The sequence below is a fragment of the Danio rerio genome, chromosome 4 (genome assembly GCF_049306965.1).
Source record: "Danio rerio strain Tuebingen ecotype United States chromosome 4, GRCz12tu, whole genome shotgun sequence".
In the NCBI taxonomy this organism is placed as follows: domain Eukaryota; kingdom Metazoa; phylum Chordata; class Actinopteri; order Cypriniformes; family Danionidae; genus Danio; species Danio rerio.
Genome location: NC_133179.1, coordinates 34,814,492 through 34,827,551, shown reverse-complemented (window position 1 = coordinate 34,827,551; position 13,060 = coordinate 34,814,492). Strand labels below are relative to the sequence as shown.

At 35.5% G+C, this 13,060-nt stretch overlaps 2 protein-coding genes across 3 annotated transcripts in view; both read right to left on the bottom strand.

The window, feature by feature from the left end:
* The window catches only part of LOC137491238 (uncharacterized), a 1,025,816-nt gene that overhangs the window by 7,124 nt on the left and 1,005,632 nt on the right, over positions 1 to 13,060 (bottom strand). The window contains exons 2-3 of one of the 2 annotated variants that reach the window (XM_073947857.1): positions 12,246 to 12,395; positions 7,693 to 7,844 (exon numbers count right to left, since the gene is read on the bottom strand). In XM_073947857.1, coding sequence (XP_073803958.1) covers positions 7,693 to 7,777 — 85 coding nt within the window. In that variant the 5' untranslated portion in view covers positions 7,778 to 7,844; positions 12,246 to 12,395. Of the gene's footprint in view, positions 1 to 7,692; positions 7,845 to 8,277; positions 8,318 to 12,245; positions 12,396 to 13,060 lie in introns of those variants that run through there. The other variant, XM_068220383.2, reaches the window with a different exon arrangement.
* The window catches only part of LOC137491231 (uncharacterized), a 498,327-nt gene that overhangs the window by 266,857 nt on the left and 218,410 nt on the right, over positions 1 to 13,060 (bottom strand). The window lies entirely within an intron of this gene.

The following is a 13,060-nucleotide window of genomic DNA, read 5'->3' as shown; positions in this document are numbered from 1 at the left end:
ATGCTTGATGAGCAGTCCACCCAGCACAGCTCTCATCTGGGTAGAAATGCTGCAGCGCTTGTCGGAGTGTGTGTGTGTGGTCACGTGATGTGCGTTTTCAGCGTTTTGGTAAGGTCGGAGAGCAGTTCAGAAACGCTAGGTAAAGCGGTAGTGTGGGCCTGGATCGTGTTCTTTCTAAAACGCCGTTTTTTTTACTAAAACGCACTAGAGTAAACGGGGCCTAAGATATACAGCAGGTACAAAATTTTCCTGTGTGGCTTCAGGCGATACTTCCGGGCATCACCAGCCTGCTCTAGGGGAGCGAGACAGGGCTGCCCTCTGTCCCCTGTGCTCTTTGACATTGCTATCAAACCTCTTGCAACCATATTAATGAACTCCGATGGCTTGCAAGGAATTTTCAGAGCGGGACAAGAACATAAGCTCCTGCTATATCGGATGATCTTCTTTTTCTGTCAAATCCAGATACATGCATTCAAAGAGCTCTTACAATAATTTCAGAATTTGGAAATGTTTCTGGATACAAAGTCAGTCTAGCAAAGAGTTTTTTTTTTTCCCGCTATCAATGATAGAGCACAGAAAATGTCCTTCCAATCCTTTCCATTTTCAGTAAGTCCTGATAAATTTGTATATCTGGGTGTGAGTGTGACACGCAAATATAAGGATTTGTTCAATAATAATTTTAAAATGACATTAGACAAATCCAAATGAGACATGACTTGGTGGTCAACCCTTTATTTTTGGCTGGGAAGATCAATTCCATTAAAATGACAATACCACCTAGATTTCTGTTTCTTTTTCAGACCGTGCCTGTTTTTATTCCCAAGTCATTTTTCATTAAAAAAAATTGTATTTCTACTCACATAAGAAAGGAATTCTTAAAAAGAAAAAAGGAAGAGGGTGGATTGGCAATGCCAATTTCTTATACTATTATTGGGTGCCCAATTTACACAAACTGATATTCTGGTTTTCCAACATCTGTAATGATGAGGCCCCACTTTGGTTACTGATGGATCAGCACACGTCGAATCCAGTGTTTTTACTCTCACTACTTTGTGCTCCGATTTTAGTGAGTAAACAATAATCTACAAATAACCCAGTCATTAATGAATCACTCAGAATATGGTCACAATTCAGACCTCACTTTAATAATAAACAAGCATTGCCTTCTGCTCCCATTTTGTTAAATGCGTTATTCTCTTCCTCTCTAATAGACTCAGCATCCCAATTATGGTCTAGGAAGGGAGTTAACTGTGTTAAGGACCTGTTTAAAGATGGCATATTATCTCATTTCAACAGTTAAGAACAGACATTGAAATTCCCCAGTCTAATTTTTTAGGTACCTTCAGGTCCGTAGTTTCATTAAAAAAGACTTCTCTCCTTCACTGAACCAACCAGAAGCATGCTGGATAGATGAATTGGTAAATATGGACCCACATCAAAGGGCTGTTATGTCCATGTTATATGAAGTGATCCAAAGAACTGCCTCCCCTTCCCTAAATTGTATAAAGCAAAAATTGGAAGATGAACTGGGACTGGAAATATCAGATACAGCATGTCAATATGCCATAGAACTGGTACACTCATCTTCTGTATGTATTAGACATGGTCTTTTTCAGTTTAAGGTGCTTCATAGGCTTCACATCTAGGAGCAAGCTGGCAGAAATGTATCCAGGGTGAAAGATTTGGATTTATACCTTCCAATCCATCTCAGCATGAATCAACGTTTATCCTTTCCTCATCATCTTGTTTCTCATTATTTTTGATCATTTGAATGAGTATTTATCTTTGAAATGATTTTAACTAAGGAATATATTAAACACACTGCTTAATATAAGAATGTTCAGTGCATTTGCCTGTCTCTTTATAACTATTTTCAGAAACCACCAAACTAGGTCAGAGGTCATGGAGATCTTGATTGGACCTGAGGGCTGAGGACTGGAATCAACTGTTTCTATTGTTATTTCTATGAGTTAATACTATCTAAAATGTCTAAAAGTGATATTGCTATTTTTACGGTGAATTGTTTTAAAGTGGTTAGATGGTCTCAGATTGTGTCCCTGGTTCCCTGGTTTAACATTTCACAGGTCCGGAGTCAGCTCTAAAACAGTCTAGTGCATGAGTGTTCAAACTTTTTGTGCCGAGGGCCAGATGCAAAAAAAAAAAAAAAAAAAGTTTTACGGGCCAAATTTTACATACATCACATAGACATATATATATATATATATATATATATATATATATATATATATATATATATATATATATATATATATATATAGACGTGTGTGTGTATATTATTATGGAATTATTTTATTTTGGTCGTCCAACTGTGTTTCTAGAAAGACTTAAGTTTTTAAAAAACTTGAATCTTCTCTGGGCAAATTACAGTTGCAACACTCATCCTTTATAAATTCTCCTTCAGTAAAGGGTTTCCTGTGCTGTGCTGAAGGGGCAGCTGCTAATTGTTTTACTTTTTGATCTAGTTCTGCACCAGTGTAAGAGCTGAAGACCTGATGCTTTGTTTCATTCATGTCTTTTAATATTATATTCCTTCATTACTGAACTGATTCCTGGCAAATTAAACAGACACATTTCCCGCTGACCTCTGTGAAGAAATATTCTTTGCCCCAACGTGGCTGAAACTTCTTGCACTGATTTTCACTGATTGATTTTCCTTTTTCTTGGTGCGCCATGTCTCACCAAAATGTGATTATCACTTATGTTTCCTTCAGTTTGGTCGGTTAGTTTTACTTCATTACAGGAAGTAATGCCTAATTGAAGGTGTGTAATAGCGACACCCAGTGGTTATTTGAATTACGTTTATTTTTGTATAGCGGGCCAGATTCTATTAATATTTATAAAAAGCCTCACGGGCCGCCACAAAACTGATTGCGGGCCCCAGATGGCCCGTGGGCCGTAGTTTGGACACCCCTGGTCTAGAGGATGTCTGACTTTTATGCTTAACATACGGTTCAGAATTGTACGCACAAACCCCATGTGGAAATGCTCCTAGTCTATCTGTGTTTTAACCATTCAGGTTAGAACATCTATATGTATGATGCAATTACTGACATTATGTGAGAGTATAATTGTTATTTATTGGTGATTGTAAGCAGAGCGGCCTAGGAACTCATTGCGAGTGTTGAAGCTGGCTTCTGCTGATGTAACTGCAAACTTTATTTAATTTAAATCTTTAACTCCGGCTCTTCTTAATCTGACAGACTGGTCATTCTTTGGGTCAAACTGTATACCATCCCTACAAGGGTCGGATTCATCTTGCCCGGGATGTGGTTTGGAGCCAGCAGATCTGATGTTCTGGGGATGCCCTAGATTACATACATTTTGGGCCAATATTTTTAGATCATTTTCATCTATATGTGATAAAGATATGGATCCTAATCCTTTGACCTCAATTTTGGTACAGTGCCAGAAGAAATGCACCTGTCAACTAATCACGCAGAAATCATTGCCTTTTCTTCTTAATTGACCAGACCCCTAATTCTTCTCAGGTGAAAAAAAAAAAACCCGCCATCCCACAGACATTGGATATTAAAAATGTTATCACATCTTAAACTCTAGCACCTTGAGCACACCATACGAGGCTCTACAAAAAAGTTTTATGAGGTTTGACAGCCTTTCCTATCTTACATTGAACGCTCAGGGGTTATTATATCCTAAGTGAGAAAACGGTCACACTATTTGCTCTACAAACTAGTGTGTTCATGACTATACAAAGAAAAATAATTAAAATATAGCTGCAAGCAGCAATTAAGGGGCCAAGCACTTTTGGCCAAAAGGTGGCGCTGCTTCTGAAGTTTTTGAGTACTTTCAGGGCATGGGGTTGGAGATGCATACCATGTTTTGTAATGATATGTGAATATGTTGGTACAATATAGCATTTTTGGCCAAATATCGAAATGGGCGACGCCCAAAATGGCTGACCTGTGAAAATCAGACATCACTCGGCTTGATATGCTCTGCCGGATGTAATGAGACCAGTTTTATGAGTTTCGGACGAAAGGTTGAGATGTTATAAGCCAAAAAGCAAGTTTTTTTATCTCCGGACCACTAGGGGGCAGTGCGCCGAAACTCCGCATATAACCTCAAACCCTAGTTGTCATAAAACACACCAAGTTTGGTGTGAATCAGTGAATCCGTTACGGAGATATCGTCTCAAGTCCATTTTCGCAAGTTCTACGTTAAATTTGATTGCAAGTTAAACGAAAACGGTTGGTCAAATCAACTTGAATTCCATAACTTTTGGTTGGCATGGTCTGTAGATCATGTGATTAAATTTTGGTGATAATCGGAGAAACGGCCTAGGACGAGTTCGATCAAATAGGTTTTTCGAATAATTAAAAATAGCGCGTAAAAATTCATGACGGAAAATGACGTCATAGGGTTCGTTTGAATTGGACTGAGTCAAGGAATCAGGGGAAAAAAGAATTTTGATTGTAGCCCATTTGGTTCAAAAGTTATCATGATAAACATACATGAACATTTAGACAAGTGGTGGCGCTAGAGAGTTTGATTTTGAGACTTCATATGTGGTATGATTAATGTTAATACTGTCCTCTATCATTGTGCCAGATGCTTACCATGTTTTGTAATGATATGTGAATATGTTGGTAAAATATAGCATTTTTGGCCAAAAATCGAAATGGGCGACGCCCAAAATGGCCGACCTGTGAAAATCAGACATCATTCGACTCGACATGCTCTGCCGGATGTAATGAGACCAGTTTTATGAGTTTCGGACGAAAGGTTGAGATGTTATAAGCCAAAAAGCAAGTTTTTTGTATCTCCGGACCACTAGGGGGCAGTGCGCCGAAACTCTGCAAGTAACCTCAAACCCTAGATGTCATAACACATACCAAGTTTGGTGTGAATCGGTGAATGCGTTACGGAGATATCGTCTCAAGTCCATTTTTGCAAGTCCTTCGTTAAATTTGATCGCAAGTTAGACGAAAACGGTTGGTCTAATCAACTTGAATTCCATAACTTTTGGTTGGCATGGTCTGTAGATCATGTGTTTCAATTTTGGTGAAAATCGGAGAAACGGCCTAGGACGAGTTCGATCAAATAGGTTTTTCGAAAAATTTAAAATAGCGCGGAAAAATTCATGACGTAAAATGACGTCATAGGGTGCGTTTGAATCGGACTGAGCCAAGGAATCAGAGAAAAAAAGAAATTTGATTGTAGCCCATTCGGTTCAAAAGTTATGATGATAAACGTATGTGAAAGTTTGGACAAGTGGTGGCGCTAGAGAGTTTGATTTTGAGACTTCATATTTGGTCTGATTAATGTTAATACTGTCCTCTATCATGGTGCCAAATTATACAACTTTCCCGCATACGCCTATATGGGCTGCCATTCAAATCTGGCGGAAGAAACGGAAGAAACGGAAGAAGAATAATAATAATAGGAACGCTAACGGATCCAATAGGTGCCTACGCACCTACGGTGCTTGGCCCCTAATTAGAAAATATGACATCAAGCAGCATTAAGCATGGGCCAGTATAAGATTCGAATTCTAATAACCTTGAATAAAAATATCACGGTTTCACAGTACTGTGATTACTGCTCTAAAATTTGCTCTTTTAAATGTCTGGGTAAAAAAAAAAAAAAAAAAACTTGTTCCCCTTTAAACACAATATTTTTTAATTTGAGAAACTTTTACAATATTTTGGAGCAGTAAACATGTCAGGCTGAATAATACTAAAGAATCATTGACTTCTGCTGTCTTCATTAGTTTCAAAAACACAGATTTCTTTACGATGTAAAACTGAATTTTTGGATAGGAAAGGCATCTTTGGATATCTTTTCTGCTGGAGATACTGTTGTCCTAAAAAACTAAATGTAAAAAAAACCTTACATATAGGAATGGTACAGCAGAAAATATGGGTGTTTTTTCAAACCTCAACCTTTTTTTAAACCACGGTATACCTTGTAAACGGTTATCGTCCAATGCCTAAGCAGCATAACGCTGTTTTTAGGATCTAAAGCAAAAAGATTCCAATGGCGACGCCTGCTGGTACATGAAGAAATTGGTCAATACTGATGAACTACACTCAAATGTTTGCATATCATCAGCATGCTGTAATCCATTTCTTAAGCGGCAAAACTCATTTTTAGACTAGTTTGTTGGCCAGTTGTAGTCAGTGCAATGCTAAACGTTATTGTTCCACTATAATTTGTTCATTTTGCCTCATGTCATCCCACAATTAATTATTTTAGTTTCCATTTTATTTAGCATATTTCAAATCAAGGTCATCCACTTTTTCTGACATACGTTAAATCAGGGTTTCTACAGGTGTCACCTGTAGATGTAATGTCAAATTTAATGTCAAATTTAAGACATTTTCAAGACCATTATGAATTAAATTTTAGACTAAGGAATTTTTCAAATGGCACAGATGAAAAAGATTTTTATTTGTCCTATCAAAAAACATTTTAATATAAAATATTAAATAATACAATAATAAATCAATAATAATAATAAAATACTTTAGATATTTCTTAGCAAAAGATCTTAAATATTGTGTAAAAACAAGAGAGCTCAAATATAAACTTTCTTTAAAATGAAAAACAAATGAACAAATTTTTTAAAAACTAAAATAAAGTAAATCTATGCACAACAATTTGTCCAGGGGTCTGTTCTTCGTACGTTGATCACTCTGTTAGCTGGATTTGGTTATTGACGATCTTAAAAACTGATCCGAGAGTTGTTGTCATAGCAACAGTTCTGGTAGCTCAAACCTGGTCGCGAGCAGATTCAATTCAAATAAAAAACAAATCAAATGAACAAATGTTTTAAAAGTTTTAAAAACTATAATAAACTAAATCTATGCACAAAAATCTGTCCAGGTCAATGTCCTCAGCAGTACTTACCATTGTGATAAACAGAGTTAAAATGTCCTCTTTTTTTATTAAAAAGTTAAAAGTTTTATTGAGATGGATTGTTGGGAATTGTGAGGGTTTTAGCCAGATTGGGTAACAAAACATGAACAAAGGAAAATGAAGACTTGTTTAAAAAAAGATTTAAGACCTACAGCACAATATTTCAGAAAATTCAAGACTTTTTAAGGCCTAAAATTTTTATTTTGGAATTTAAGACATTTTAATACCCAGCGGAAACCAACGATTATTATAATAATGTAGTTTTAACTCAGATGATATCTGTGAGAACTAGTAACAACTACAAAAACATAACATGGTTTAAACTCATAAAGAAGTTGATGAAAAAAGGCAATTGTGATCAACATGACATGCAAATGGAAAGTACTGAGCCAACACCATCAAAGTAATAGCAGATATCTTCTATGAAAATACTGTAGGTCAAACATCGTCAGCTCAGTTAAACCTGTTTTTAATTTATTGTTTTTATTTATTTTATATAGCACCAGTGCTCAAGGGCGCTTTGCAAACAGAAAGAGAACAAGAAAAGCAATAATCTTGAGAAGGTAGTGAAAATGGGAGACTAATAATACATAAAATAATGACAAAAGACATGAGAACAAGTAACTAAAGAAACTCATTCCTGTCTTTCAATGAGTGCTTATGTGCATTTAGGAGAACTAGGCAGCACACTCAGGGCTGCAAGATGAATTTAATTTAGTATTCTTATTATTAAAATATATCTGAATGAGGATAAAATGACTGATTTGATGTGTTTGAGAATGAAAATTCAACCTGTTTGTTCCTGCAGATCTTCCTGCTTGACTGTGAATGTTTCTTCAATCTTCACATCTTCACTCTCCTCTTTAATAAACGCCATCTTTATAACAGTGTGGAGATCAGTCGCTTCAGCAGGAGTTTTTCTCTCTGCGTTTAAACACTTTATCCTGTTTAAAATAAAATAAAAACTATAAAATGTCCTGTTTAAAATAATTAAAACAATGAACAGAAACAAAATAACGTCTCTTCAGCACTTGCTTCAACAGTTTATTTACATGACAGTAATTAACAAAAAGAAATCAGGCTAGTCTGAGCAGGACACAGCTGATTAAAACTAGTACTCCATTTCTTGTATATAGTGATGTAACCTTAGAATGGAATGACATTATGCTATTTAATAAACTAAACCTTCATTAAACACTTATTACACACATTTCTGTTGCTTTATTCAAACAATAGCTCTCATTACTGTAAAATAGTACTTCGTTGTATAAAGGGTAAAATAATATTGTCATCAGCAGGTACATAATTTAGCATCAGATGAAAAACCTGAAACTTTAATCCATCGCTTTATATTTATGTAAATGTTTTAAAACAAACCTTTCTCCAGCTGAATCCAGCACAAGAGCGGCGCAACCTTATGATGTCACACGCCACGCCAAAATAAAAGTCTTTTCTTTTGTTTAGTTTTTTTGCCACTCACTGTCGCAGTCATGACTTTTTGATACATTTGTCCCTCGTTTTTTACTTTACACTTGCGCTCTCTCTCTCTCTCTCTCTCTCTCACACACACACACACACACACACACACACACACACACACAATCACACAGATGTTCAGTATTTGAAGTTGATCTAAACATTTTAAAACAACTTTGAAAAACGTTTTTAGGGTCATTATCACTAAGTGCCTTTGAGACATCACAATAAAAAAAAATATTTTAAATTTATTAAAAGTTTAAGATTTTTAATTCAACCACATAGTTGTTGTATTAGACTGTAAGAAATTAATGTTGGTCAAGCTCCTGCACTTTTTACAATTAATCTACAAACAGAAAAACAGCAAACCTCAAATTGTGTCAACACTGTCAGAGACAAATTCAAAGTATATCTTCATTTCAGTGTGATTATTAAATGTGTATTTTCAGAAAGGTCATGTGTCCCTTTACAAACCCAACTTTATAGATTATTTTAAAAAAATCTATTTGTCATAATGAAATATTGGACAAAACATTGATTTCCAGATAAAATATTCAATCGTTGCGCATTATTTTTTAAAATATAAACCCAAGATTTATAATATTTTGTCAAACTTTCAAACAATGTTAACTGGCCCTTATTGGTTAATTAAGACATCATACAAGATGTTTTGCTGAGGTTATAAATAATTTGTTCATTTTCATAAAACTTGAACATACGTTGTAGTGTGACATTCAGCAACGGTGAGACGGCTGAAGGATTCGGATTTCTGCTTTCCAATCCGTCTCATCATGGACCACCGTTTATCCTTTTCATCATCCTGTTTTTCAGTATTTAACTGTGAATTGATTTTAACTAATAAATAAGTTAAAACTGCTTACTGTAAGAATGTTCTGTGTCCTTGTTTCTCTTTTTGCCTGTCTATTTTAACTTTGTTTTCAGGAGACACACAAACCAGGTCATAGGTCATGGAGATCTCTCTCTCTCTCTCTCTCTCTATCTGTTCCTATGACTGGAGGTCCAATACAGAGGAGAAGAAGACACCTGTTTCATTGTCCTCATATATTGCCTATAATTTTATAGCTGTTTGATTGATTTTTTTTTTTTGTGTATAATTAATAGTAATGTAATTCCTTTTTGTGTGGAGACAGACTGTGTGTAGCCAAGATATTGTTGCAGACTGTTGATTGAACCAGCCTGATAACACAACTGAACGTACAAGAAACATCCTTGAGTCTTTAACACAGATGGTCTTTTTGTGTCTATTGTGTTCCTTGTTTACCTTTTTACAGGTCGGAGATCAGCTCCTAATAACTTAGGGCGACCTCACCTCTAGGCATCAGGTCGCCATCCATATCTGGAGACAGATACAATGCTTTCTTTGACGCACACATTAAGGCCATCCATATCTGGAAGTAGATACTATGTTTCTTTGACGCATGTATTTAGAATTGTCTATTTCTGTTGTAAACAATGAGAACTGTTTACCTGGATCCCACCCTTTCTGGACTTGTGTAAAGAGTATAATTGTTCGATTGTTGAGACTGTAAGCAGTGCGGCCTAGGAACTCCTTGCGAGTGTTGAAGCTGGCTTCTGCGGAATGAAACTGCAAACTATCTTCAGTGAACTTGATTTATTTATTTAAATTGACTCCGGCTCTTCTTCATCTACCAGACTGGTCATTCTTTGGGTTAAACTGTAAACTATCCCTACAACATTAATAATATAATAACATGAATACTGAAACGGTTCAGGTGTTTTAGAATGACCAAAACAACATTTCAGATGTTTATAATGTTCTCAGCCTGCTGGTTTGTGCATTCACACACATTTTCATCATCATATGATCTCTTATAACAAACCTTTTTAAACACACATACTGGAATTTGTTCAGTAAAAGTGCTTGCGTTGTTTACGTAAGTTTATCTTCTCTTATCGAATAAAAAGTTTGTCCTCAGTTATGCGCATGTTTTTTATGCCAATATTTCAAAAGTTATGTGCATCATGACGTTTCCATCAACCAATTTTTTATGCTCATAGCCTACCCAAAATGGACATAGAAATAGGTGGCTGGAAATGTACGGCTAAGTGAGAAATACCGCTTCATCTTTTAAAAAGGGGAGGAGACCGACAGAAAACTCTCTTTCAGAGACAGGCTTGACTTACCCTGCTTTCTCGAAATTGACAAACCAGCCATTTTGAAACGGAAAACCCAGAGTTTCTCTCATTTCAGGGTTAAAATACTTTACACTTATCCTTCTTTCTGGAACAGGGCCCCAATCTCATATGCTATTGTTTTGCAACTTTAGTTGCCTATTGGAGAAATGACCAGGAATAATAAACCTCAGAAAATGGTCACACTACTTGCTCTGCAAACAAGTGTGTTTATGTCTGTACAAAGAAAAATAAACTAAGAAAATATGACGTTGCAACATCAAGCAGCAATAGGCATGGGCCAGTATAAGATTCGGCTTCATGGTACTGTGATTACTGCTCTAAAATATATTATTTTAAATGTCTGGGTAAAAAACAAACACTTTTTCCTCTTTGAACACAAAACATTTTCTTTTGAGAAAAAGTCTCAAGCAAAAAGATTCTAATGGTGCCACCTGCTGGTACATGAAGAATATGGTCAATATTCTGACGAACTTTACACTCAAATGTTTGCATATTATCAGCATGCTGTAATCCATTTCTTAAGCAGCAAAAGTTATTTTAGACTAGTTTGTTGGCCAGTTGTAGTCAGTGCAATGCTAAACGTTATTGTTCCACTATAATTTGTTTGTTTTGTCTCACGTCGTCCCACAACAACAACATATAGTTTAGAATACTGTACAATGTTTTATAATAATAATTAATTATTTTAGTGTCCATTTCATTCAGCATATTTTAAATTAAGGGCATCCACATTTCTGACATACTTTAAATCAGGGTTTCTGCAGGTTTCACCAAGTTAAATTTAAGACTTTTAAAGACATTTTTAAGACCATTATGAATGAAATTTTAGATTAAGGAATTTTTCAAATGCCCCAGATGAAAAAGATTTTTATTTGTCTTATCAAATAATATTCCAATTTTATACATTTAATGATACTATACTAAATTAATAATAATGTTAAAATATTTTAGATATTTCTTAGCAAAAAATCTTAAATATTGCGTTAAAACAAGAGAGCTCGACTAGGATCCACACACTTTTTTCCAAAATAAACTTTCTTTAAAATAAAAAACAAATGAATAAAAGTTTTACTAACTATACTAAACTATATAATAACTATATAAACTATAATAAACTAAATCTATGCACAACAATCTGTCCAGAACGGTCTGTCCTGGTAATTAGTTATTATAATAATGATGTAATTCTGCATACTATCAGTGAGAACTAGTAACAACTACTACAAACAAGTTTAAACCCATAAAGAAGTTGATGAAAAAAAGGGAATTGTGATCAATGTGACATATGCAAATGGAAAGTACTAAGCCAACACTATCACTGTAATAGCAGATATCTAATACTGTAGGTCAAATATCCTCAACTCAGTTAAACTTTAATTTGTTGTTTTTATTTATTTTATATAGCGCCAGTGCTCAAGGACACTTTACAAACAGTAGAAGAACAAGAAAAGCAATAACCTTAAGAAGGTAGAGAAAATGGGAGACTAATAATACATAAAATAATGACAAAAGACATGAGAACAAGTGACAAATGAAACTCATTCCTGTCTTTCAATGAGTGCTTATGTGCATTTAGGAGAACTAGGCAGCACACTCAGGGCTGCAAGATGGATTTAATTTATTATTCTTATTATTAAAATATCTAAATGAGAATCAAATGACTGAGTTGGTCTCTGAGAATGAAAACCAACCTGTTTGTTCCTGCAGATCTTCCTGTTTGACTGTGAATGTTTCTTCAATCGTCACATCTTCACTCTCCTCTTTAATAAACGCCATCTTTATAACAGTGTGGAGATCAGTCGCTTCAGCAGGAGTTTTTCTCTGTGTTTGGACACTTCATCCTGTTTAAAATTAACAAAACAATAAAAATGTCCTGTTTAAAAAAAATAAAACAATGAACAGAATCAAAATAACTTCTCTTCAACACTTGCTTCAACAGTTTCTTTATATGAGAGTCATTAACAAACAGAAATCAGGTAAGTCTGAGCAAGAAACAATAGCCACAAATGAGTTGATTAAGTACTCTATTTCTTATATATAGTGATGTTCTGTTCTGTTCTGTTCCTTCTGTCTCTCAACATCCACATTACTCCTGAGCCGCCACACACTCCAACACTGGTTACCTTTCGCAGAAACCTACGATCTCTCTCACCCAATAGACTATCCACCATTGTTTCAGACTCTCTTCCTCCATCTTGCAAACTCTCTGCACTTGATACGAACAGTGCCACTGATACACTCTGCTCCACACTAGCATCATGTCTTGACCGATTATATCCTCTTGCATCCAGACCAGCCCGTGCCATTCCTCCTGCACCCTGGCTCTCGGATGCTAACCTATTGCACCACAGAGACTTAGGGAAAGGTAACCTACAGTGGTAGAAAGGCGTAACTCTGTATCAAAAGGTCTGCTATATGAAACCTAATGTAAGTTTGCTGTAAGAGAGAGAAAAGTAACAGAAACGCCCAACGTGTGGCTCGAACCCATGACACTGAGATTAAGAGT